The following is a 27,199-nucleotide window of genomic DNA, read 5'->3' as shown; positions in this document are numbered from 1 at the left end:
CTTCTCCCCTCAACTGCAGTGCCCAGTTTTCTCCTCTGCCTCCCACCAGACTTGCTTCTCGCCTACAGGTATCACCCAAGGCTCAGCCCAGGCCTTCTGGTCCCCTCATTTACACACTCCCTTTACCATCCATTTCAGAATCTATCCCAGAGTTCCACAGGCACCTCTTCCTGCCTCCTACCTCAGCCTGAGGATGCCCAAGACCTTTGGGGCATCACTAGGGGCATGTCCCACCTTCGCTTCCCACTCAACATATAATCTCGAAAGCCAGCACCATTATTGCACAGAAGGAATCCCAGATTCCTGGGTGTGCTGTCAAGACCCTCCTGGTTTGGCTCTGATCAACCTTCCCAGCCATTTCTTCCTTATACACACGCAGGTCTGGGTTGTGACCTTGAGTGGTGGCTCTGGGCTGTGTCAGCTGAGCTAAGCTGAACCACAGTTCCAGAATTTCCTTCCCTGCAAGCTGACCATGGTGGCAGGAGGGGACACCGCAGCTGTATTCACTCCTGTGGTGGGTGCAGGGCTCCAGTGCTGTGGCAGTGCACACGTGCTGATGTAGGTCTGTGGGTTTTCTACCAACCTCCTTCAGTTTGCTTAGTCCCAAGCCAGATGTGCGTTTAACTCTAGGACAAAAGATGCCAACTTCTTCCGCAGGTCAGCTGTGTCACTGAAGCTGTTGTCTTGGTGTGGCTGCCTGTTCATCCTCCAGAATCCCAGCCCTTCCTCACTGGTTCCATTCCTTCTTGTTCCCCCAACTTCACATCCATCTTCCCTTCCCCACTGCCTGCCCTGAGGATTTTAGACACAGAAGCATCAATTCTTTAAGCTGCCCCATTGCATATGGTCAATTACCGGTTGTTTTATTGCTGGTTGTTCTGCTTCTCCCATCAAACCTGACCTAAATGCCTTGAACCAGTAACTGAACTTCACTTTCCTCATCTGTGAAATGGGGATAATTAGAGCACCAACCTCCTGTGGTTGCTGTGAAGATTAAATGAGATAATAGCATGTGTACGGGCTTAGAGTAAGGCCTGATACAGAGTAGGCGATTAGTGAGTGTTGGCCACATTCTTTTGTTGTTGTTGTTGTTGTTGTTGGCTACATTCTTATTGCTGACAGAAGACCTTTTCTATGGGTACCCCCTGCCTTGACCAATCAGTTCCTTTTGCCTGGTATGTCTCCACCCTTACAACTTCCTATTCACTTCCTCCAGGAAGCCTTCTTGGATATCCACCACTGGAAATTCTTTTCTGTCCTCAGAAACCTGGTGTTCCTGTTTACTTTGATCTCTTCTGCTCCATTCATTAAGTCATGCATTCTGTTGACAAGTATTTTTTGGAGTACCTACTATGTGTCAGCCTAGTGGTAGAAGTTATGGATTAAACACAGCCTTCTTCCCCTTAGCTCACAGTCTAATGAGAAAGATGGGCCTACTAACCACTAAAATACAATGTGGGAAATGCTTTGAACAGAGGAGTTTATGAGCACCCAAATAAGCAGCATCAAAGTCTGCAGAGAGCAGAGGATGCTATTAAGGAAGGCTTCCTAGCAGAGGCAGCCTGAAGGATGAAGGATGAAGGATGAAGGATGAGTTGATTGGCAAGGTAGGAAAAGGCATTCAAAGCAGAAGGAAGTGATGTGGGCTTGAGAGAACAGGGTGAGACTAGGAATAAAGGTAGGGAGTCCAGCACACTGGGGTTTCCAGGGGCTGGGGATTGGTAGGACATGGGCTGAGGGGCCCCAGGAGCCTGGCCCTGGCAGGCTTTGTCTGCTGAGTTGAGGTGCATTCGAGCAAAAAAGGAAATGGTTACAGAATTTTGTTTATGCAGAGGAGGACCTCATCCAATAGCTGTGAACACATCTCCCTCTGATTTGGGGTGTCTCCATTTCAGGGCTCTTGGGATCCTTGGCATGGATAAGTCTCATGCTTTCTCTCCTATTCTCTGGTTTCAAGCCTTAAGGTGGTTGGAAAAGCTCAGTTCACTGCAGCCCAGACAGGGCAAAAGAGGGAGGGAGGAAAGAAGGAAGGGAGGGACGCCCAAACAGGAACTGCAGGGCTGGGCAGTCACATGGCAGGTAGGCTGGCTGGCTGGCAAGAAAGCGCTGCCCTGGAATGCAAAGGGGGCTTTGTGTGCAGACTGGGGGCACCCAAGGGCCTCTCACTGGAAGTCTTGGGGCAGGAGAAGGCTTTTGGGGGCTGTCAGGGAGGAAATGTCAACATTTGGGACCTGGATGCTGGGAGAGGGGGAGAGAGAGCGCGCGTGCACGTGTGTGTGCGTGCATGTGTGCATGTGTGTGTGTGTGTAATCTCCAGCGGTTTGTGAGGATGTGGCTTTTTCAGGAGAGAGTGAGCATTCCCCAGAGGAGCATTTATCCCCAGCAAGCCATTCCCCAAGGTTGGCATGTTCCCTGGGACCCCTTACTCCCAACCTGGCCCCCAGCCTCAGGCAAGCCCAGCACCTGCCCAGAGTGTAATGGCCTGTGACAGACAGGCCTGTGAGCAAGGGATGATGTGGCTCTGGGGGAGATGCCGGCAGCTGGCTGAAATTTGTTCCTGCGGCTGGTGCAGCCCTTGCCACCCCTTCCCTCACAGCCTCCCCTTCCCCTTCAGTTTTCTACCCCCAACTAGTCTTGGGGAGGCCCTGGCGGGGGCTCTCTAAATACTCATGTGGTGGGCAGAGGCCACACCACCAGTGTCAATGTGAGATGTGGGCCTTCCTTGCCGGTCCCTGGCTTGGAGGAGGAGGGCTGAAAAAAGCCAGCCGCCCTCTCATCTATTCCTTCCTCCAAACAGCCAGTATCTTCCCACTGTGTCCCTCCAGCAAACCCACCATTTGTTGAGGTCTCTTGTCTTCCTGTCTCCTGGGAGGGCTTGGTGCTGCTGCCTGCCCATCAGTGGGCTTGGATGCCAGGCTCAGGCAGCCCATCTGCTTCCTGCCATTCACATTCCCAGGAAGCTTCCCATATTTCGGCTTCTGTGTGCCCCTGCCCCTTTGTGGTCTGGCTGTTCCTAACTTGTATTGTCAGTCTGCGAGATGTGATTCTTCAGAGCTGTTTAGTGCCTTGAGGAACACAGGGAGGCAAAATCAACCTCCCTCCACATGTGCCAGGGGAGGGTCTGCTCTAAGGGTGCAGAGGCCTGAAAGACAAGACAGCAAATGTGTCAGTCCTGACGTGGGTGGCTGAGAAGATGTCAGGGAACATAAACAGCTCTTTCTTCCTCGGCGTGTGAACGATCTAGTTTCAAACTGGCATTCTTAGTGACTGAACAAGACTTGTGCCAGGCCTTGGCCCCATCCCACTATTCAAGAAGACCTCAAGGTCACCAAAGGCCGACCTCAGGTGAGGAAGGCATCCTGGGAAAGCAGGGATGAGGGGGGAGGGCGGCATGTGTGAAACCGCGGAAGGGCTGGCCTAGCAGTGAACATGCAGGAGGCTGAGACATGCCCCCACTCTCATGAGGAGGGCCCGGAGGGGGCAGAGGGTGGGGTCATGTTTCCGGGGGAGGGAAGGTCCCCCCACGCAGAGCTAGGGCTGGGGTCTGGGCAGGGAGGCGCCAGTTGGGAGCCAGCAAGGCAAGGCCAGAGCCCAGGAATGGTGCCAGGTGGCGCCTTCCCAGGAGCCCAGAGGGTGAGCACAAGGCCAGCAGGTGGGGCCTCACACCCCAGGTCAGGCTCCTTTTATCTCCAAACAGCTGTGGGCCTTTCTTGGGGCCTGCTAGATCCTCCTCATGGAGAAACATGAGCAGCCTGGAGAGAACCGACAGGTTTCTGAGTGGAGAAAGAACAAATTGTTTCCGCACAGCCAGCTGCCCTCCCCGCCCGTGACCTTTCTCCCGTGACCACCTCCCAAGCCTGAGACACCTGTGCCCATCTTCCCACACGTCAGCAGGAGTTGTTTTCTGCTTGTGATCCACCAATAATGCAACTTCTCTGTCACAAAGCTCCTTTTTTATGCATTTCTGGGAAGGCTGGTATATAACCAAGCACACATGAAATCCATTTCTCCCAACAAAGAGCTGCATGATTCCTTCTTTCTTCCTACCAGGATTCTCTCTTCCTTCTTTCAACAAATAGCCCCAGTCTAGGAACTTGGGAAAATGTGACACATGACACTCTTAAATCTCACCTGAGGCCTTAGTCCTAAGTGTCTCTCTGTCCCCAGAAGTTAGCACAATGCCTGCCACATAGTAGCTCCTCCATGAATCTTCCTGAATAGGGAGCAGGACACTGAGCATGTAGGAAGGGGTTGTAGGATACTGTAGGGTTCTCTTTCCTCCATCTCCTGCCCTCTACCTTGACCAGGTTCCAATGAGCACCAGCCCTGTCCTGTCTCCTCCTTTAGGCCCCAGCCCCTTAGGGTTTACACATACATACACCCTTCAGTTTTCCATCCATCTTGGGGCTCAGTGCCCCAGTGTGAGTGAGCCATCACCCTCCCCCATCATAGTCCCAGTCCCCTACAGGGCAAATCAGAAAGAAAGCTAGCTGAATGTCCATGACTCTCACCTTAGTTTCCCCACTCTTTTCAAGGGCCACCTTTGTCTGGTCTACATTAGGGATATATCAAGTTTATGTTTCATTGGGTGTCATAGCCAATCCATAGCCAGTGGCCTACAAGGCCCAACTCCATGACCTCATTTCTACTACTCTCCCCCCTCTCACTCTGTTCTGGGCACTATGCCCTCCAACCTGCCAGACAAACTCCCACCTCAGGGCCTTTGCATGTGCAATTCTTCCTACCTAGAACTCTCTTTTGCCATATACCTGCATGGCTTACCCTCTTGTCTCCTTTAAATCTTTGCTTAAGTGTCATCTTCTCACGAAGGCCTTTCCTCATCCTAGCATACCCCCCCAATTGCAATACCACCACGGATTCCCAGTCCCCCTCCCCTGCTTTATTTTTCTCACTTATCGCTTTCTGATATACTGATTTCTTTATAATGTTTATTATCTGTCTCCCCACTAGAACGCCAGCTCCATGAAAGCAGGCATTTTTTTGTCTGTTTTACTTACCACTGTATCCCCAGCATCTGCAACAGTGCTTGGTACATAGTAGGTGCTCAACAAATACTGGTTGAAGGAATGAAGGGACATTTTTACCTCCTGTCCCTCCTGGACTCTCACAGCGCACCTAGCTTCACTATGAGCTAAAATTCATTCTGCCTCTGTTCCATGCTGGAACCCTGGCCCTAGCCTTCTGGACAAGATGCAACTTCCACCTGGTCCCCAGAAGGAGTGGGAGTCAGCAAGCCATACCTTCCTTAGTGTTCTGCCCCTTTCTTAGAGACTGGAACAGGAACCACAACCTGGGGAGGAAAGAGAACTTAAGGTGGATGCTACATGTGAGTTTTCTTTTGTTCCAAGGGAAAAGCACCTTAAGCGGTACCTTCCTTTGAAAAAACAAAGACATATTGGGATCATCTATAGAGTTCTCTAAAACATTTTAATTTCCAGACTCTATTCCTGGAGATTCTTAGTAAACTGTCTAGGCTGAGGCCTGAGCTTTTTTTTTTTTTTTTTTTTTTTAACTCCTTTCATGATTCTAATGTTCAGCCAGAATTGGGAATCAGGGGTCCAGGCAATGCCCTGGCTAAGTCTTGTCCCTTGGTGTCCCAAGAGCACCCAGAGTGAGCATGGGTACCCGAGGATGCCAAGTCTGGTCTCTCCAACTGGGAGAATTGTGGCTGTGAAATGGATACTCCTCAGCTCTCATAGCAAGTAACTGTCCACACACACACTGTTCTACCAGAAACCACATTAAATCTCAGAGAAGGCACAGACTAAACCAGGATTTACACATTCAAATGGTAACTAGAGCCACACAGGTAACACCCCTGGTTGCATCAGGTGTGTTGTTGAGATGCAGAGATGGCTGCAGAATCCATGTCCTTCTCACAGGGGCAGCTGTTAGCCTGTTATGACCTGTTCTTGTCAGGAGGGAATGCAGGTCCTGTGGTGCTAGATTTACGTCTTTGTTCTCCTCAAGAGAAATTGGAATTCAGGAATTTTAAATGAAATAACCCATATTTTCACTTAGAAATCCTTATGCTGCCAATGGGTTGCTAACCCTTTATACAGCTGCCAAACTGCCATAGTTTGCAATCCCTTTTACAATGGGGTCGTATCTCACATAGCCCTTCCTGCCCGCCATCCTTCACATTCAAGCTAATAGGAAATGACTGCTCGCCCCAGAGCCTCCCTCAGCTCTGCCAAGACTCCCCTGAAGCCTCGCAATAAAGGCTTGTCACAGGGGTGTGCTGGAGCTGGCTCCCACTGGCTTGCGAAAGTCAACGGTGCCCATTTTTTCTTAACTCCACGCTCAGTAACATCATATTAGCAGCATGAAGTCAGCCACAGTGAGAGTATTTACACCACATGAATCAGCAAGTGCTAGAGTCAGGGCTTTTCTTTTCCTAGAGAGCCAGTTATTAAACACTTAGCAGCACATCACTGCACATAAGGATTCAGACTCTGTCACAGGCTGGTAGGGAAGCAGTGAAAAAGGGAGTAGTTTTGTTTTTCTAGTTACATAAGAATTCACATGAATGTGTGCAATAGACATTTTGACAGTACCTTCCCTTTAAAACCCCTAGATACTCACTTAAAAGGAAACAAGAATCTCAGTCCTGAGATATTTCTTCCTTAATTAAGGAATAATGGTCTTACAATAAAATGCCCAGATTTTAAGAGTACAGTTTGGTGAGCTTTAACTAGTGTACCCACTCACATAACCACCACCTCAATTGAGAAGAAGAATGCTTTCATCCCCCCAGAAAGCTCCTCATGCTTCTTTCCAGTCATTCTTCTATAGGCAACCACTGTTTTGATTTTTATCCCCACAGATTAATTTTGCCTGTTTTATAACTTTATATAAATGGAATCATATAACAAGTGCTCTTTTGTGTCTGGATTATTTCACTTAGAATAATGTTTTTGAGACTCATCCATGTCATTGTTCATATCAATCATTCATTTCTTTTTAGTGCTGAATATCCTTCCACTGAATAGTCCTGATATCATCTTAATCCCCCAACTTACCCAGACTCAGGGCAAGGGCCTATTAACCTTTGATTTTTACTGCAGGAGAAGAGAACTTCTCCCCACACTCAGGACAAACAGACATGGGCATAAGAGATTTAGATGGACTCACCTTTCTCCACCAAGAAGAGGATGATAGAGCAGAACACCAGCGAGGCACCTGACCCTTTCTGACCCTGGGGCGAGTACTGCGCTCACTGTGACACGCCACATCCTCCCAGAGTGTAGAGGCCGCATTTCCCCTCTTCATTCTTACAGGTTTCATCCCAAGGCCTTGGGACTATTAGCCCCAAATTGTCTTTCATGTTTCTCCAAGAAGTTTTAATAGTCTCTCATGTCAATACATCTGGTGACCTATACGATATGCCAGAATTCCCGAGATGATGACAGTTACAATGTACCTTGTTTTCACCTAATTAGGACAAGAGGTGTTTCCTGAGTTAAGGTGGATACAGGACCCCAGGTTTTCAGAACATAAGGAAGGCCAGTGCTACCCACCCATACCCTAGGCATACCAGAGGCAGCAGCCAGAATGTTCTCACCCACAACTAGTAAACAGGGAGCCTGCATCCAGACGAACCCATCTTCTTTACATCAGTCTAACAGGGGAGACTGACAGGAAAGCAGGCAGCCACAGTTCCCTGTAAGGTGACAAACACAGAGGGTAATGGCAGCACAGAGGGGTACTATCCAGCCCAGAACTAACTGCTTTATAGCTCTAAGTACATACTGCCAGTTGCTCAATAGAGTGAATGCTGAGCAAGATTTTCATTCAATCATTTCAGTGAGTATATTTTTCACTTCTAGATGATCTGTTTGATTCCTTTTCAAATATACCCCTTTTTTCCCCCACAATGTCCTTTCCTTTTTTTTTTTTAGTACTTTCTATTCTTTATCTTTGTCTTCATTTTTAAAATTACAGTTTTCCCCTTAAAGTTTCTTTCAGATTGCTTTATTATGTCAAATTCCCAGCAGTGTTAATCCTCTTGTTCTGCCCATTCACACTCATGATGAAATGTGTTTTTGAGTGGTTTGTAATTATTTTATCGCGAGGATTTTTTGTTTTTCTTCCTCTTGGTGTCCCTGTGAGCCCTGGGTTGTGGAAATATAGTTATAGAGCTGTTTTACATTTGCTTCCGCTCAGTTCCCTAGGGGTCTAACAGCTTTAACTGACCTATTTTCACTTTAATTTCTAGGGTAAATTGTTCAATTACTTAATAACAATCACTGACCATTTCCTATATGTATATCACCATAGCTGGTGCTGTGGAAGATAAAAAACAATGCAAGACAACACAATGTAGCTGCCTTACAAGGAACCACAGTTTGAAAGGACCAAATACACACAAAAAGTTAGATGGCTACATTAAGGCAGAGTGAAATGCCTAATGATGGACACACAGTCCGGTTCAGAAGGAAAAACATACAGCTGGAGAAACACAGGGAGGAGGAGGTTTGTGAGAGGAAGTTTCAGAAGGAAGGTGAGGGGTTCCTTCTGAGGGGTTCTTTCTAAGAGGAAGAAAACCCCACTTTTTCTGGGTGTAGTTAGCAAGGGGCTATAACTAGATGAGGCTGTGGATGAGCCTGACTTTAGGGTTCCCGTTGACAAAGCTAAATCAGAATCCAGGCAAAAGGAAGCCATGTAAAGTGCTCCTGGGAGTGGGAGCTAAGTTTGATGAAAGCTGTGTTTCAAGGGAAAACACAGTAACCTGAGTTAGGGGGCTTTACAGGGATTCAGACCAGAACAGACCTGGGTTAGGGAGGCCAGCGTGGGGGAGAAAGAAAAGGAGAGGGGTAGACTGACAGGATTTGGACATGGAAAGTGTATGGAGGGATAGATGGCGTTGTCAGGTGTAGATGGCGGGGTGTGACTTTCTACAGGGCAAGGCAGGGAGTCAGGAAGGGCAGACTTCAGGAAACCTGGACTAAGTGGTCAGAAGGCAGATGTCTACTGTAAAGCGCTTTCTCACAGTGAAGACAGGATAAGTACAAAGAGATCAGGTCCCCCATTGCTGTGTCCCTGCCAATTCTAGGATACTCAATTACTTTCCGTTTAAACAAACTTTTCTTGAGCACCTCCACTAGCAGGCTCTAGGTGTTACAGGGGCTGGACACGTTTACAAACATGAATAGGTCACTTGCTAGAATAAACATCTTCCTCATAGGGATGTTGTGAGGATCATACTTGAGTTAACATGTTGCAAAGCACTTTAAAAAGCGTCTGGCACAGAGTAAATGAGATTTAAGAGCCAGTTATTACTCATTTTTATTAACTAAAGATTAGACTATCGGCGCCTAACACAATGTCTGCGTGTGCTTACACTGGAGGACGATTAAAACCCTCAGGTCTAGTGAAGGAGATTCCCAAGTACTTTAGGGCAAAACACATTTCCTAACCGTGAGTTCTAAGAGAGATTGGCAAAGATCCGACTGCAAAGGAGAATGACGACAATCGCCGAGGGACAGCTGGATTTGCCCTGGTGAGGAGGGCAAAAGGGGTGAGACAAGGCTGGCGAGCGAGAAGAGGCTCGCCTGCAGCAGGAGGCCTCACAGGCCGCAGAGCTCAGGACTAGGGACGCAAAGGGGCGGGCCCAGAACTGCGGAGAAAACTCCCGAAGCCGCGGAAAGGGCTTGGAAGTGCCTCAGTCCATATTGGGAGCGTCTGGCTCCCAGAGCCGCCGAGCCCCGCCCCCGCGGCTCTCCGGGGCTCCCGGGGGGGGCGCCCAGGCCTGTGGCGGCCTTCACAGTTCCCGAGCCCAGAGCCCGGCTCGCCCGCGACCGCGGACCCCCGGCCCACAGCCTGGTGGTGAGCCAGGCCCCAACCCCGCCTGGGGGCCACATCTGACGCTTACCGCCCACAGCACCACACTCCTGTACTCCCCCGCGGCCGCGAGTGGTGAGGCCCGGCCCCGCCCCCGACGCCAACGGGGGCGGGGCGTCCGCCCGTCACGTGACGGGGGAGTGACCTCGCCGCCCCGCGCCATGGGGGCTTCGGACCCGGAAGTGGCGCCTTGGGCTCGCGGCGGTGCCGCGGGGATGGCGGGAGCCGGAGCAGGAGCTGGAGCTCGCGGCGGAGCGGCGGCGGGGGTCGAGGCTCGGGCTCGTGATCCACCGCCCGCACACCGTGCACATCCGCGCCACCCTCGTCCTGCGGCGCAACCCTCGGCCCGCAGGATGGAAGGCTCGTCCGGGGGCCTGGGCTCCGGGGACAACGCCCCGACCACTGAGGCTCTTTTCGTGGCGCTGGGCGCAGGGGTGACGGCGCTCAGTCACCCGCTGCTCTACGTGAAGCTGCTCATCCAGGTGTGGGGAAGGGACGCCATAGGGAGGTGGAGGCTGTTGAAGGTGACAGGCCAGGGTCTGGAGGAGGATCGGGGCGGGGGAGGCGACGGATCTGGGGAGAGAGGCTGGGACGGTGGGCCGAAGGAGTAGGAGGAGGAAAGCGATGAGGGATTGGGGGATGCAGGAGGCATGGTTTTAGGAGTGCAAGAGACGGGGGCAAAGGGGTCAGCGACAGATTTGAGATGGGAGAAGGAACAAGGGATTTGGGGGTGCAGGGAAGCGATGGGATGGAGAAACAGGTTTGGGAGATGAAAGAATGGAGGCGATGTTCTTGGACTAGGAGGGAAGGGGCAGCATTTTAGGGAGAGGGAAGAAACAACAGAATTGGGGGAGGGGCAGAGAGTTGTGGCGAATGGGTGGGTAGGAGGATTGGGGGCCAAGGCAAAGTGTTCAGAAGATGAACACATATTTGGGGTGAAAGGGAGCAAGAGTTCTGGATTTGACAGACATGGATTTAAAGCGGTTTGGTGGGGGGACAAAGGACTGAGGGATCGGGATCAAATTTTTAGGAAAGAGAAGGGCATTAGACCCCAGGGAGGAGGGGACGGGAGCATTGGATTTAATGGTAACGGAATTTGGGGGAAGAGAGCAGAGGCAAAGGATTCAGCAGAGAAGAGCTATCGGTTTCCAGGAGATGGGGGCTCTGGATTTGATGGCGACGACAGATTTGATGGGAGGAGGGGAAAGTGACGTGCTTTGGGGGAGGGGAAAAGATAGGGCGACGCAGTGGGGGATAGGAGGGGGCGATTTTTCTGGAGAGGGGAGCAAGATGGAGGACTTTCGGCGCAAAAGGATGACGCATTTGGAGGAGAAAGTCACGGTTAGGGGCGGGAGATGTATGGGGAGGGTGGGCTGAAAGGGTATGGGCGTATTGGAATTGGGCAGAAGGGACAGTTGGGACACAAAGTGGCAGGATATGTAGGGGCTGGCAGAAACAAGCCAAAGTAGGATGTCTCTGGAATCGAGGCATGCAGGGGCACTTGGCATATTTGGTGGGACCAGCAGCGCCTTAGAGATGACTTGGGCTGCTTGAGAAAGGGAGAGATTGAGCTGGAAGGGGAGGGGTGGAGGGAGTGCATTTGGCAGAATTAGGTGGGCGTGACTGAGATGAGCACAGTGTAGATGGGGATGGTTCAGGCCTGGAGTGATACCTGAAGGTTTAGCCTAGAATTTTCAGTGAAGAGAGGGGAGGGGCATATAAAAATTCAGATTGAGACCTAACCAAGATTTGAGATTTGATTTGAGTAGAGGCAAATGGGTATCAGATTTATGTTCTGATAATGGACTGGGAGTGGGAGATACAATTGGAATGAGAGGGACTTAGGAGTAATTGAAATCTGGGACCTGAGAAATGGGAGCAGTGGGTTTGGGGGTGTGGCAAGGACTATGACAAAGAATGAAGAAATTCAGTCAGGGACACCAGGGTGCCTGACTAGAATCTAATTGTGTCTGAGATGTGGAAATGGCTGATGGGGGAAAGTTGAGACTGGCATTTGGTTGTGATTTGGGAGTGAGGGCTGCTTTACTTCTAAAATTTGGATTGTATTTACAGGAATAGATGTTACAGGTTTGGGAGAGAAATTGAGGCTTTAGAACTAGTGGTACCTGAGATGAGAAGCAAGAATGATGGAATGAGATTGGGTGACCAATCAGGGTGTCCAATAGGAGTGTCTGCAGAGTGGAGGATGCTGGATACAAGGAGTAGGGGGCGTTCCATGTGAAGAAGTGACTTCATCATTTGGACCTTGGTAGGTTTGGTTTACAGGTTTGAGAAGAAAATTGAAATAAGAGTCATTTGGAAAGGCAGTTGAGGAATGAGAGAGAATAGGGAATTGGGGGATGAGGGAGTCCAGAGGGTGAGAAGAACTGGATAGTGAGTGGGTAAGGAAAGGTGAGCCCAGTTGTGGTGACTGAGGTCTGTCCAATTTGAACACAGCTGGTGCTGAATGTAATATATGAAGGTGAAATCCTAACGAGTATAGCTTGGGAGTCAGAGATAACAGTGGCAGGATTGGAGTGGTAGATTTGGGGTTGTCTGTACTGAATGAGTAAGAATGCAGTTCCTGAGATCTGGGCTCAGGAAAGTTAGGTTTCAGGACTTGGAGATTTGAGGGACTGGCTCTGCCAGTATCTGGTATAAAACTACAGCTTTGGCTGTGGTTAGATCTGGGTTAACACATTTGAGGATGAAATTGGGTGAGTAGACTTGGGAACAAATATTAAAACTTGAGAGTAAGGGGAATAGGGGTGAGATATGGCCAGTATGCCTTTGATAACCTGGGTAGAAGTTAAGAAGGTAGACTCTACAGATTTGGAAGCTGTGGCGATATGGAGTGAAGGGGCCCAGCAGGTTTAAGGGTAAAACTGGAATCAGTGGTTCTCCCCAGTTGTGACTAGACTGGGTAAGGCAGCAGAACAGTGGCTCAGACTTGGAGCTGAGAGTGTAAAGGGAATACTGCTTATATAAGAGAACAAAATCGAAACAAAACTAATCCCAGAAACTTCCATCCCTTTCCCTGGGCTAGATTTTTTTTTTTTTTTTTCCTTTAAAGGAGTTCTCCATCATGGAGGGAGTTTCTTAATTTACAATCAGTAGTGTATCATGTAGCTCAGAATCCCATCCACAAGGACCAACCTGAACTTTGAGAAATAATTTACTAAGGTGAAGAAAAAAGGAAATTGAGTCCAGAGAACACTAGAAGCATACCCAGTTCAATTTATAAGGCAGAGCTTCCCAACCCTGCTGTTTCTACCCTTTCCACATCCCATAGGAGCTGCTCTGGTCCGTGGGTTTGTCTGGCCTGCTCTGAGGGACAGAGCTGGTGTCCTGGCTCCCTGCCAGGGAAGGGCCTTCTCACACCCCAGTAAAGCTCTGGTCTCCTAGACACCTTGCCTCTTGCCTGGCAGCAGAGAGTTTTCTCATTAATCAGCAACATAAACAAATGGCCTCACCCCTTAGGAGAGACTTCTCCTCCTCACGGGGGTTTGGGTGGCTTGGTCCTTCACCCACCCGTGAGTTTAACAGATACCTTAATTATAACCAGCATCTGTACAGCAAGAATCATGATAGCCGTACAGAAATGAGGGGGTCATTCTGTCACAGGGATATGGGATGATCGACAAGAGATCAAGTTGAGGAATTGTTTGAGGAGCAGCTGGGATTTGAGGTGACGGTTTGCCCTGTGTGGGAGTGAGCGGGACAGATTTGTCAGCATCTACAGTGGATGAAGTAAAAAGTTTGAGTGTAGGGTGAGTGAGCTGTCTGAAGTTTGGGGCTGAGATTTGGGTGTAATGTGTTTTGGTGTTGCCACATTTGGAATTGAGACTGGACTGAAGTTTTTAACCTGAAGATGAGAATTAACTGAGATTTTTTTTCTGAAATGAGCATGGGCTTTGAAGTACATAAACATGGGGGTTCTCTGCACTGGAAATACCGAATTGGGAGGTAAGGGTGTTGGGGATGGGGTGACTTGGATTGTGGTGAAGGTGGTATCTGGGACTGGGCATTTCTTTGCATTGGGAGATTACACGATGCTGATGGTTACAGACACCAGTGAAATTCTGGGTATGTTTTGGTGGGGAAAACATCAACAGAAACAGCATTAGACTTGGGGAGAAGAGTTAGAGGCCTGGGAAAGATGAGAAGCAGTGAGACTGAATCAACAGTAGAATCTGACTTTCCCTTCGTATTTGTTGATTCTGAAGGTGGGTCATGAGCCGATGCCCCCCACCATTGGGACCAATGTGCTGGGGAGGAAGGTCCTCTACCTGCCGAGCTTCTTCACTTACGGTGAGTGTGCTTCCCAGGCAGGAAAGCCACTAAAAAGAAGCATCAGACAGGGAGCAGGCCTAGCTGGCCCTGGGGAACATGTCAGGCAGCTCAGGGCACCCAGAGTCAGAGCTGGGGTGGAGGACAGATTACAGGCAGTGGGATGTCGGCGTGGGAGCAGGTGACCAGTCCAGCTCCTCTGCCTAAGCTGCCAGCTGGCAGCCCAGGTGGCAGGAGAGGCAGACAGGTGCCTGAGAGAGGGCAGTCCAGGACAGTGGTTCCTGTCGTCCCTGCCACCCCAAGCTATGCCTGGAAGCAGGGGTGGGAGTGGTTTTCCTTTTGCCTTTTGAGCAGTCCGGCCACCCTGTTAGCATTTCTTCTGCTTTCCTGCTACTCCAGCAGGAGCCTGTTGGGGCCTCCTGGGTTCTTTTCCTTCGTCCTGTTCCCCTGCATTCCCCAGGCAGTGGTGCCTACCTGCTCTGGCATCTCCACCCCCTGGGTCTAGAACGGTGCACAGTGGGTCTCAGCTTCACTTCTGGTGTGCCCTGATCAGCTGCACAAGCTCAGGCAGGCTACTAACTGCTTTGGCCTCACGCTCATCAACTTCTTCATGTTCAGGCCCTTCATACAATCACCCCCTCTCTGCCCTCTGCAGCTCTGCCTGCCGGAGGTCTCTCCACCAAGAAGCCCACCATGGTGGAGCTTGCCCTGTGCCAGCGAGGCCCACCTGGCTGCCTCTGCTCCTCACCCCCTGGCCCCTAGCTGGCCAAAGCCGTGTCAGATCCGCCATCCCTGTCCCCCTCCCAGTCCTCACCTCCATGGGGCTTCTCTAAACGTGCCCCCTGCTCTCTGTGTTCACGCCAGGTGACCCTCTCATGCTTCCTCCACCTCTTCTCTTAACTGTTCAGTTTAGAATGTTCTCTGAGGATCTTTCTGCCAAATAACTTGGGGCCTTGACTCCTGTCACCTTTTTTTTTTTCCACTTTACACACTGTTGGCAGAATCTGATGTCATGTTTCTCCTCCAGTTTTGTCATTATGGTGTTGAGTACAGCGTAGCGCTGGGTGGAAAATGTTTTGCTAGGAAATCTGTTTGTGTTTGTTTCATTTTAAAATTGTCAGTATTGAAACAAGATTACACTGTATAGCACAGGGAAATATACACAAAATGTTATGATAACTCAGAAAAAAATGTGACAATGAGTGTGTATATGTTCATGAATGACTGAAAAATTGTGCTGAACACTGGAATTTGACACAACATTGTAAAATGATTATAAATCAATAAAAAATGTTAAAAAAAATTGTCAGTATTGAGGAGGAGGACATCACAGAGTCAGGAAGGCATCCCCACGGTAGGACAATGAAGCCACTATATAAAGTGAATACTGGATTTGTGCGAGGCCAGGGTGGCAGGCTGCCAGCCCCTCTGTGTGGTTTCTCTGTACGTGGCTATTCTTGCTCTAGTCCAAGAGAGGTTGGAACCCAGACCATCTTTGTTCATGTCACATGGTCATTCCCGAAAAGACTCGGAGTAAAGGGGTCTTGACAATCACCTTATTGCCTCTTGCAAAAATGAGCAGAGTTCCGAGGTGACCCTCACCCTGATTATATAAATGTTGTTTCAGTCCAGATGCCTGATGCGCATTTCTAGACACAATTCCTGCTCTCGAGTTGGGGAGGGGGCTCAGCTGTCTGACTGCTGAGAGACTGGACGAGATCTACTTCTCCCCATCACGGTGAAGAGCACCACAGCTGCTGTGACATTCTTCGGTGTTCTCCTCGGGGGACTTCATAGAGTTTTCTGGGGACTGCAGAAAAACATGATGGAGCCCTAGGCCAGCCAGGGGGCCCTTTGGGCATTTCTGCATACCTTTCTCTGCTCTCCCTTGTTCATAATTCTGGTCTGAGATGGAGAAATAGGGGTCCTTACTCCTTTTTTTTCTGGTAGGCAAATCGGATAGAAAGAGGTTAAGTTTCCTTCTGGAGCTCACACTCAGGCTTTTTCCTTTTGCTGACTGGAGCTCCCTTCCCCCAAATAAACCTTCCTTCCTGTTCTCCCCGTGCAGCAGGCTATCACATCGCCCCAGCATCCTCTCCCTTCTTACCCCTGTGTCTCCAGCCCACACCCATCTCAGGAAGCCGAACATGCAGGTACCAGGTGCTCCAGCGCCCAGGGAAAGCCAGTGCTAGCTGCCACGTGGAATGGTGGGGTCGTGGACATGTTGCGGAGAGAAGGGCATACTTGCTGGTTCCTGCCACTGTGCGGTGCTGGAGAGCTAAAGTCTGAGCGAGATCTGAGGGGAGCACATTGTCTGAGGGAGTGTTCTGCTAGCTTCCAGGTATTCAGGTTTATAAAAATAGTCTCCTTTTTGAACATCATTTAAAAGTTGTTATTGAATAAAACAGAACTTTAAGAACGGTATCCTTTTAGAGACCCTAACAAGAAAACACTGACTCACGCTGGTAGGATCTAGCTTCTCTGACTGCCTAAGTTTTTTTATGTAGAATAGTTCATTGGTGCCTCTGTTTTAGTTACTTCTCCACTGGTTTTATAAATGCCAGTAGGAGCCAGGAGCACAGTGACAGAGTGGGGCCGGCCCTCTCCGTGGCATGCTCCAGGGACACTCTTGAGCTTTTTTCCTGGGAGCCCTTCCTTTTCCTTTTTCTTCCCTTAAGTTACAAACTTCAGTATTGTTGATGGGCACTTGTTTGCCTTTTTTTCTTTTCTTGGAGAGAAACATTTTTTATAAGCAACAGAATTGGTTTCTAGGTTGTGTCACTTAAGTTGCTGGGTTGAAAAACTGCAGCTAAGCTTGCCAAGTAGATTTTTCAAAGCTACAAAAAGAAAATGTATCAACTTATTTGTCGAAAAATATGGTTTGAAGGTTTTACAAAAAGAAATGGGCTAAAGAAGACATTTGAGGGTGGTGCCTGATTGCTTCTGGGGTCCTGAATGATGCTCCCTTCCACAACTGAAGTCAGCATGTACCATGCACTGAGGGACAGGCTGCATCTGGTCGGGGTGTGAATATGGCACAGGAATGGGTGCATCTGGGCTGGGTGTGACGCTGCCACCTCTGCTTTCTTGTAGCCAAGTACATTGTGCAAGTAGATGGGAAGATAGGGCTGTTCCGAGGCCTGAGCCCCCGGCTGATGTCCAATGCCCTCTCTACCGTGACCCGGGGCAGCATGAAGAAGGTGAGCCCGGGGAGAAGCCAGGAATGGTTGCCTGAGATTTCCTTGAGGTCCCACTTCCCTTGGAGGCAGCTGTGTACACTGGTCCTGCTTCTCCATTCCCAGACTGGTTCCCAGACTGGTTGGGGCTCCACCCCAGCACTCCAAACCCTGGTGGTCCAATGCCAAGTCTCCTCAGTTGGGCAGGATCCTGCCCCACAGTCTGCCAGCTTGATTTCCCACAACTGTGGTGCCAGGCAGGGACTTTTCTGGCCCCTAGCTCCAGCCCCAGGGTTACTTGAGGCGGGCCCAGCTAATAGACGCTGCCAAGATAATAGTAGGAGCTGCTTCTTGCTGTCTCTGTCCTTTCAGAGTTATGTTTATGAGATGTGGCTATACTTTGCTTCTATTAATTTTGGAGGGGAAGGTAATTAGGTTTATTTGTCAATTTATTTAATGGAGGTACTAGGGCATGAACCCAGGACCTCATACATGCTAGGCATGCACTCTACCACTGAACTGTACCCTCCCCCTGTACTTTGCGCTGACCTGCCTTTGTTCTTTACATCTCAGGTTTTCCCTCCAGATGAGATCGAGCAGGTTTCCAACAAGGATGACATGAAGACTTCTCTGAAGAAAGTGGTGAAGGAAGTGGGTATCTGGAATTTGAGAGGAGAGTCTGATTATTTCTCACTGCCAGGTTGGGCAGGTCATTGAGAAGTCACAAGAGATGGGTCCTCCTGTGTGCACGGGAGTGTGGTGGGACTGCAGGGAATCCCAGAAAGCCTCTCAGCTGCCATGGGGCCTGGCCTGGGACCCGGCAGCACTCCTGCCTAGAGGGAATTGTGTGTGAGTGACAGGTGGGGCCATCGGAGGTAGACTGGCCCCACGTGGGGGATGCAGGATCCCAGTTTTGCCCCCATAAGTGCTTGTTGCTCCCTGTGAGTCCCAGTTCCAGAGACAGGCCAGACCAAGTCCCTGCCCTCTGCTCTCTTGCAGACTTCATACGAGATGATGATGCAGTGCGTGTCCCGCATGCTGGCCCACCCCCTGCATGGTGAGCCAGCCCACTGGAGACTGCATCTCAGCCGTGGGATGACCCCTCGTGGACTGTAGATGGGCAGCGGTAGAATTACTGGGAAGCGGTTTTACTGGGATTGGCCGGAAATCCTGTCCAAAGGGAGCTGGGGCTCTTCCAGGCAGAAGAAATGGGATGCCGTGGTCATGGGGCATGACGGGGATTCCCTCTGACACAGGCTATGTTGCACAGTGGCCACTGTGCCAGGCACCCCACAGCTGGTTGGGGAGTCATGGGCTTTGGCCACCATGTCACCTGGGTGTGTTTTCTTTTTCCTCAGTCATCTCAATGCGCTGCATGGTCCAGTTTGTGGGACGGGAGGCCAAGTACAGGTGGGTGATTCTTCTCAGGATTGGCAGGAGTGGCCCTGTCAGCATTCAGAATCTGCCGGGACAGGCCGTGCTGGGGTCAGCCGCTGGCCCTTTTCTGCCCTAGCTCTGACATGCTAGCTTCAGAGCAGGGGGGTAGTGGCTTCCATAGTCTGTGTGCAGAGGCATTTTCTCCCTCTTGCCCAGAGCTAACCTGGATAAGCCTAGATGGCCCACACAGGGTGAGTGGGGTTGGAGTCAGCTTGGATTAGGAGTTCTGGCAGGGTTTCCTCCTAGACTCTCTAGGCTACGCCCTAACCATTTCTCTAGCTCTCATAGAAGCCACTTAATAGCTACATCCTCTGCTGAGCAGGCGTCCACACCATGGCCTTGGGGCTCATCCCTTCCATTGGTTACCGCATATTTACCCAGCACCTGCTGTGCCTAGCACTGAGCTGGGTGCTGTGGGAGCCTAGGTGTGTTGACACAGCCCTTTCCTGTGGCACTTGTGCCCTCCCTGCTCCTTTGAGTCTCAGTGCAGAACAGGAGGGAGATCCCAGAGGTATATGGTGGGAATACAGATTCTCAGATGCTCATTTTCTGGGATTAGTTGTTTTCTGCAGCTGTCCTTGGGGCCACTGTCCCAGGAAGTTTGGCTGCCTGGTACCTTATTTTGGGTTCACTAATAGCACTAATGGGAAATTGGCCCACTCCCCCAGAGTGAAACTCGAGGTTAGTAGACGGGACCGGAGGGGATGATCTGGCTCAGAACCACTGTCCTGAGAAGGAAGGGTATTGGGCCCTGGGTGGGCTCTGGCTCCCACTGTCTTTCTCCTAGGCCACCCCAGTCCCCTTGGCTTTGCAGAGCCTCCATGCAGGACTGGCCACTTGGCACTGCTAGCCACGGGTCACAGAGCTTGCTCTTGAGCCTCCTTTGCATTTTATGCCAAAGACACTGCAGCTTGTCTTCTGATCTCTAACAGGCTGCAGCGGCCTGGGCGCTCATGCCTAACTCCCTGCTGGGGAGGACCAGATGCCTTTTCCCAGGCTGCATCTTCTGCTGCAGGGTCCTGTGTTCCTTTTGTGCCCTCTGGGACGGTGCTTCTCTTCACGCATCACCCCTCCTCCTCTCTGTCTATCAGGCATGCAGGCTTCTCTGCCAGAAGGTTGTTTAGTCAGAGATAAGCAGTAGGGCTGGGCAGGAGAAGGGCCCGTTCCCTCTGCAGCAGCCCAGGCTGGAGGGTTCATTCCTGTGTTCCAGACCCACAGAAAACAGCAGTAGAGAACTGGGGGTCTGCCCTTGGGTGGTTGGGTTTCTTCAGTCTCCATGAACTATGTAGAACCCCCTCACCTCTAAACAAGAGTTCTGATCGTCTCAACTTGGGTTCTGCCTGGTAACAGAATCTCCCCGTCCCGGCCAGGACTGAATGGCTCGGAGCAGGGGTGGTGGGCTCTGCTCCACACCAGGGCATGGGCTTCTCCAAGGTGACCGGGTGACGTCATATCCCTGTGTTCTTCACAGTGGCGTCTTGAGCTCCATTGGGAAGATTTTCAAAGAAGAGGGGCTGCTGGGATTCTTTGTGTACGTGAGTTTATACACCCCATAACTGGCCACGGGCATGGCTCTACTAACAGGCATTCTCAGCCTCAAAGGCTGCAGGTGCCGGCCTCACACTAACCACAGGGCTCTGTCCCCGCTACTCCCCTGCCTGAGCAGCTGTGCCTCAGCCCGTAGGGCTCCATAGTACGTGCGAGCTGTGGACGGTCGGGACCAAAGCTGCCCAGCCCTTTCCGGGTCACGGCTCACATGGAAATGGTACTGTTTGTCCAGCACACTGGGGGCATGGACTGACCTCCCCCTCAACCCCAGTGCCCCCATCCATTTGCGCCAGGGCTGGGGGTGGGCACGGGGCTAGTCTTAAGGATGTCTCCAGGTCTTCCATCATCCTTGGTTTCACTGCTGAAAAATAACTGAATATCTGTAAATTGGGCTGAGGGTCAAGCTCTGGCAGGTCACAAGCTGACTAGCTATTGGATCCTGTTTGACATAGCATTTCTGACAAATTAGTTTTTCATATTCAACATTTAGGATATTTCATATAACAATTCATACTTCTGGCTTCTCTTGAAAAGTCAAGACCTGACCGTGCTGTGCCTGTGCTTCTGTAGAGCAGCTGTTGGCAGGGCACACAGTCTCCTGAGGGCCCCGGACCCCCTGCCTCCTTGGTCTCACACCCACCTTACTTCACCTGTAAAGAAAGCTCATACTGAAAAGACTGTGTCCAGACAGAATAAACCACAAACAGAACCCGAAAACCAGGCCTGACAAACAGCTTTTGTTCTGCTTTTTAAGGTCTAGGCAGTGACATATGTGCTATTGTGTACCCAGTGCACTAGACACGGGGCTCTCTGTTACCTCATACTGTGGATTCATCATTGGCCAGGTGTTCTATGTGGAGGCATGTGTATATGTATATGTATATACGGTTCTCACGAGGAGGTAGATTTTGCCCTACGGGACAGTGGTAATGTCTGGAGATGTCTTATGATTGTCAGAGCTGGGATCTAGTGGGTAGAGGCCGGGGATGCTGTTAAACATCCTGCAATGCAGATGTCAGCCCTGCAACAAAGAATCATTCAGCCCTAAATGTTGACAAACCTTGATTTATACACACACATGTATTCATATATATATTCATATATATGTATATCTATATGCGTGTATATGTAAATATATGTGTGTATATACACGTGTGTGAATAAATGTTTGCCTGTGTGACTGATACTTCAGACCCTAAAACACTGCACATCACCATTGTACCATTTTCACACTCACTGTACATTTTCTATTCTGGCATGTGTGCCTAGGATTCCCACACAGCAGATGCTTACTTGTTGGGTTCTTTTTTTCTTCACATTTTTGTAGAATGGGTGATTCCCACACTCAGAAAGCACCAAATGTAAGTGTGTAAAGTCAGTCTGAGCACAGGTGGAAGCAACAGGATTGGAAATTGCATTCATAAAGGTTCATCTTGTTAATGTCCCTCATATCATAGGTGTGTTACGTATATTTTGAACTTTTTAAATATTTCAAAATAAGATTTTTAAAAACTCAAAAATCATAATTCTGTGTCTCCCATATCTAAACAAACCACATTTTAAAAAAAAACACAAGTAGCACACAAGACTCGCTGATCTCAGTCTGGCTTTTTGCCCTCAGCTTTGTATCTTAGAGAACGTTCCATATCAGTGTATAGAGTTGCTTATTCTAAAGGCCATCACAGTAGAAGTCAGCCCTCCTTGCAAAAGCTTGTATGGAATGTCTTCAGTGGAACATTCCAGGACTGAAGACACAGATGCATTGAGCAGAGTATTTTGTGAGAGCTGATTAGGTAGAGGCCAAGAGAAAAGATCTTAATGTGTAAGTATTCTTTCGTAATCTGCTTTTGAAAATGCCAGATTTCACAACATTCACATCTTAGGGCCAGCTTCTGTGGTTTGAAAACTGCTTGTGAGACCATCACCTTAACTTGTGGAGTCAGATGTGGCATGTAACATACACACACACCCCGCCCCCATGCAGAAAGGACCACTGCTTTCCTGGTGTGGATAGCTCCTGGCCCACATGGCCCCTGCAGGCCTCCTTCCTGAGGTAGTGCCAGTGGATATGCTGAAGTTTTGAGCTTGGAGCATCTTCGCCTGCTTCCTGAGTGTGAAGTCCCCAGGAAATGTTCGCCTCCCTCCTCTGCTCATTTTTGCTCACCTTGTTTTTTAGCGGCTTAATCCCCCACCTCCTGGGAGATGTGGTTTTCTTGTGGGGCTGTAACCTGCTGGCCCACTTCATCAATGCCTACCTGGTGGATGACAGCGTGAGTGACACCCCAGGGGGGCTGGGGAACGACCAGAATCCAGGTTCCCAGGTTGGTTGGAACAAGGACTTGTCCATCTTTTCATGTACTGCTGATGCCCAGGGTCTGGGGCAGACTTGAGGACTCTGGGGTCTAAGCATCAGGCCCTGAGGGCTAGAGAGTGCCCCTGAGGAGAGGTCTGAGAGGACCTCCTGTTGTCCCAGGTCACTTTTGCCTCTGAGGAGAATGGCCTCGAGAGATAAGATCGATAACTAGACCTAGAGGGGTTTATGGAATGCCCATCCCTAAGCAGCTTTATAGGTAAGACAGACCCCAGCTTATCCAAAGCAGGTTTGAGGCAGTGACCCAACCAGGGATCCCTAGAAAATCAGGAGATAGACCAACTAATAATAACCCTTTAACTTTTGCTCAGCGTTTCATGCTTTTTAAAGCCTTTCTGTGAACATTATGATGTTTGATCCTGACATCACCCCAGTTGTGAAGGGAACAGAGGGTATAACATCCTGTCTTACAGGTAGATTGAGACCCAGAGATTGACAGCCTCTCCAGAGGCACACAGCTGGCAATCAACAGGGCTAGGACTAGATCCTTCCCTGTGCCAGGCTGTGGGTGCTTCCCCCGTGAGGTTTTTCAGTCAGCTTCAAGAAGGGTACCATGAAGGTGCACCCCAGTGTGAGCAGTGGTCTACACAACCTGGTATGCACGGCCCTCTGAGCAGATTGGGTCAGGCATGGGGAGGCCTTGGTCCTTCTAAAAGTCACTTAGGAAGGGTTTCTGGGGACTTGATAGGTTGACTGGTTCTGCATGAACCAAAATAAGAGTTGGGGCGCGGTGATGGGCGAGGGTTCCTGGTTGCCAGACATTCCAGCAGCAGGGATTGCCTACCCCACGAGGATAGATGAGAGGCTGGGGACCTGTCTGCCTGAATCACCTTTTCAGGGGTGGGGGGTTCATAGTCTCCATGTGTCTGTGTCTGTGTCTGGGCCTCAGAACGGTGGTTTGGGGTGGGGGTGGTCTGGGAAAGAGTGTGGCAAGGAGTGCCTGCCCCAGCTGAGAGCTCTGCTTAGAGGAAAACTGGCCATTTGATGTGGGTCAGTGAGTCTTACTGGCCTTTTAATGTAAGTAAATTAAATGACTCCATAGAGACCAGCTCCTATCTGCAACTACAGTGGCACAACCATGGCCCTGCCCTTTCTCGTGGCATTATAGGTGGGTGAGCTGCTGCCGTCACATACAAAGCAAGGCTGGGACAGCTTGGGGAGGGTTGGTGTCCCACGGTTGGTTTCCTCCAGATCAGGTGGGCAGGTGTTTGACCAGGGGCTGCTGCAGCTACCTCGCTGAGAGCAGCAGTCAACTCTTCATTGACAGTATTTTTCAAGTGCTTTTCTGTGTGTGGCTTAAAGGCTAGGGCAAGGCTGCCATTCAGGCAGAGGGCCAAGCAGACCTCTGCCCAGGGTTGCAGAGCATCCATCTTGTGGGATGGCCATGTCACAGGAAGCTGAGGGGTACGTAGTTACCCTTCTCAGCTGGGGGCTGTTTCATGGACAAAGTCGAATTCAGGAGTTGAGGCCTGAAGCGAGTGAGAGCTTGGTGAGGTGGGGTGGGTGGCAGTAAGCCCGTATTTTCTCCCTGCCTTCTGCTATAGGACCAAGATTCTGTGTCTTGGTAGTTCTGGTGGGTGTCTGTCTTTTCATTCAGTAAGCACTTACTGAGCACCGACTGTGTGCCCAGCCCTGGACATTGATGAAGGCAGTCAAAGGCCAAGCCCTCAGAGCTCGTGGCTCTGGGGGTTATGCACGCCACAGTCTGAGTTTCTGACCAGCTGGTCACCATCCCCGTCGGGGTCGCAGAAGTCCCATCAGTCTGATTATCCCACTTCTGCCTCCCAGATCTCTTCTCAGCTCTGACTGTAAGGCTGTGGACGCCGCTGGCAGACACTGAAAGGGAACGCAGTGTGTGCAGCAGGCGTGTGAAGAGCTGAGTACAGAGAGGGTGTGAGGCCAGTGTGGAAGGGGAGGTGAAGGGGGCCACAGACCAGGCAGCACAGATGGGGCAGGAGACTGCGTATCTGAAGTCCACATCCCACGGCACCTGTGGCAAACCAGTCTTCCTTTATGTCTCTTCAGTTCAGCCAGGCCCTGGCCATCCGGAGTTACACCAAATTTGTGATGGGGGTAAGTCAAGCCAGTTGCCCTTCACAGTCCTGGGGCCTGGGCAGGGCTTAGGAGGCCAGCTCTGGTGGTGGTTGGAGGCAGGCCTCAGTACTGGGTGTTGGCTTAGCGCGTCCCTGCTCCCTGAGCCCAGGTCCAGGGCTGGTGGTGGGTGGAGTCACTGACACTCCGGTCTCCCGGCAGATTGCAGTGAGCATGCTGACCTACCCCTTCCTGCTGGTCGGTGATCTCATGGCTGTGAACAACTGTGGGTAAGTGAGCCCCTCTACCAGGTGCCCTGCCAAGGCTGCTGGGGGAACCCAGCTGAGCCCGTCCAGTGCTCTGCCCCTCCCGCTTGGTCTGTGTGGGCTCAGCCAACTAGGCACCCTGGCTTCCTCTGGGATTCACACCATTTGGGATGAATCTGTGGTTTGGTATGTGGGTCTTGGCAGCTCCAAGCCATTCCATCTCAAGGGCTTCTTTTCCTTGGCTGATCTGTCTCCCACTGTTCTGTGGGTCTAACATGGCTTTCCTTCCCTTGGCAGGCTGCAGGCCGGGCTCCCCCCTTACTCCCCAGTGTTCAAATCCTGGATCCACTGCTGGAAGTACCTGAGTGTGCAGGTAAGCATGCTCCCCAGGGGGGAGGTTTTTCCCACTCTTCTGCCACATCTATCAGATGAAAAGGTTTTGTGTGCTCTTCATTACATGGAACATTAAGGGGTTGCCGTGGAATCCAGTGCTGTGAGTGAGGAGGATAAAGAGAATGTAGACTTGGTTTGAGGCACTTGACTTATTTAAATTTTACTTTTAGAAAGGATTGGAGGTAGTTAGATCTGAATTTACTTTAAAATTACACATCAGACAAGGTCTTTTCTTCAACTCTTAAAAAGACTCTTAGAACAAGTACAAGGGAGCTCATGGTGGTGAAGCTCTTACACCGCGAATAACCGGGGCTGAAAACACAGCTGGTGTGTTGGAGGTCGTCTGGGTTCCCAGGAGAGCCTGAGGGTTGAGCTGGGCCATGTGGTCAGCTTGACAAGGGTGCTAGTATTGGGGTTTTTGTGTTCTATGTCCAAGCACCCTCCTGGCTGGAGCTCTTGCACCCAGAGGTCAAGGATCCAGGTGTCTGGCCCAGGGCAAATCTTTGCCTTTTCCTGGCCTTGGTTGGCCTCAAAGTAAAATGGGATAGTGGCTTGGGAAGGAGGAGCCAGCCCACTGACTGGCCTCAAGGATGAGAAAGGACAGGAAGTGGGGAGGCAAGAGACAGACACAGGTCTTCCTGGCAACTCCGGTTGGCTCTGCATGCATCACATCCCGTGGTACTGGAGGAGCCCCGGACCACTTGGGCTCTGAAGCCAGAAGGGCAGTGTGTCTCCTATGGGGGTTTCCTACTTAGTAGCCCCATCACCACCGGACATCTTGTGGCATGAAGTGGACCGCTCCCTTGTGCTTCAGCACAGGGCAGATTCTGACCTTGCCCTCCAGGAATGCAAGCTGAGGCCCTCCACCTCCAACCCTGGGGTCTCTGAGCGGCTGGACCCTCTGTGTCTTACACTGGCCTTGCTCTGGGGCAGGATGAGAAGCACGGCCTTGCCTTTCACTGACCTGACTGGTCCTTCCAATCCAGGGTCAGCTCTTCCGTGGCTCCAGCCTGCTTTTCCGCCGAGTGTCATCAGGATCGTGCTTTGCCCTGGAGTAACCTGAATCACCATCAAAAACACGCTGTCTCAGCCTGGCCACTGTGGGTGAGGCCTGATCATCTCGGGGCACCTGTAAGACGACCAACCTGGCAGCACCTAGATGTGCTCCAGCACAGCTGGGCTTCGGTTTCCATGTTTGCCATGTGTCTGTCCAGAAGCAGGGGTTGGGTGGGGGTGAGGCTGCGCCCAGTGGATTGGTTACCTGCTACACCTGGGGAAGGTGGAATGGGGCTGGGAACTTGGGGCAGAATCCCCTTACCTTGCAGATTTGCTGAGTCTGCCTCATGCAGGGGGCCAGAGAATGTCTTGTGGAGGCCCAGGCTGAAGGGGCAAAGGCTCCTAGGGTCAGGTCCCATCCCCACATTCACACCACTCAAGTCAGCCCCAGCTGTCAAACTGCAGCTCAGCTGGGAGCATCGCTCTCCTGCTTTGTAAATAGGACGTGACCCCCTTTCATGCAGCCACCATCATGTCTAGGCCTGTGCTAGGAAGCTCTCACTAGGTACTGCCTTCATTTTTCTCAACACTACTTTTCTGATAAGAAGGCAGTACCTTCTGAATGGGAAATCATGTGACAGCTCAGAATGTGTGCCCCTAGTCAAATGCTCATTGGTTTAATGGTGACGCCTCATGTGCAGGATCTGGTTACCTGTGCAGTCGTGAACACCCAGATGTTAGATCAGTGTCTAGTCTTACCCAGTTTAAAGTTCCTAATAAGATTTGACCCTTTCTTCCTCAAATAAATGTATTGGTGGTGATTTGGA

The 27,199-nt window shown here is 50.6% G+C and overlaps 1 protein-coding gene and 1 long non-coding RNA gene across 3 annotated transcripts; one reads left to right on the top strand and one right to left on the bottom strand.

The window, feature by feature from the left end:
• Positions 1-2,588: 2,588 nt before the first annotated feature.
• On the bottom strand, positions 2,589-9,951 carry LOC135318623 (uncharacterized). Its single transcript, XR_010376887.1, has 5 exons — positions 9,896-9,951; positions 7,559-7,684; positions 7,156-7,455; positions 5,262-5,311; positions 2,589-3,142 (listed from the first exon to the last, which is right to left on the bottom strand). It is a non-coding gene; the product is annotated as an uncharacterized LOC135318623 (long non-coding RNA).
• A 23-nt stretch (positions 9,952-9,974) lies between these two features.
• Positions 9,975-27,199, top strand: MTCH1 (mitochondrial carrier 1). 2 transcript variants are annotated; one of them, XM_010994468.3, is made up of 12 exons: positions 9,975-10,346; positions 14,091-14,175; positions 17,248-17,354; positions 17,904-17,981; positions 18,330-18,387; positions 18,689-18,740; positions 20,239-20,298; positions 22,492-22,636; positions 24,712-24,759; positions 24,940-25,007; positions 25,281-25,356; positions 26,363-27,199. In XM_010994468.3, the coding sequence occupies exons 1-12, from the start codon at positions 10,026-10,028 to the stop codon at positions 26,432-26,434; spliced, it is 1,170 nt and encodes a 389-aa protein (XP_010992770.1). In that variant the 5' UTR covers positions 9,975-10,025; the 3' UTR covers positions 26,435-27,199. The 2 variants fall into 2 exon arrangements, with proteins under 2 accessions (XP_010992770.1, XP_031290670.1); XM_031434810.2 differs by having other exon boundaries at positions 9,995-10,346; positions 22,492-22,585.

This window comes from Camelus dromedarius, chromosome 19 (genome assembly GCF_036321535.1).
Source record: "Camelus dromedarius isolate mCamDro1 chromosome 19, mCamDro1.pat, whole genome shotgun sequence".
Classification (NCBI taxonomy): domain Eukaryota; kingdom Metazoa; phylum Chordata; class Mammalia; order Artiodactyla; family Camelidae; genus Camelus; species Camelus dromedarius.
The sequence above is the reverse complement of the archived record's forward strand: the minus strand, read 5'-3'. Positions and strand labels throughout refer to the sequence as shown.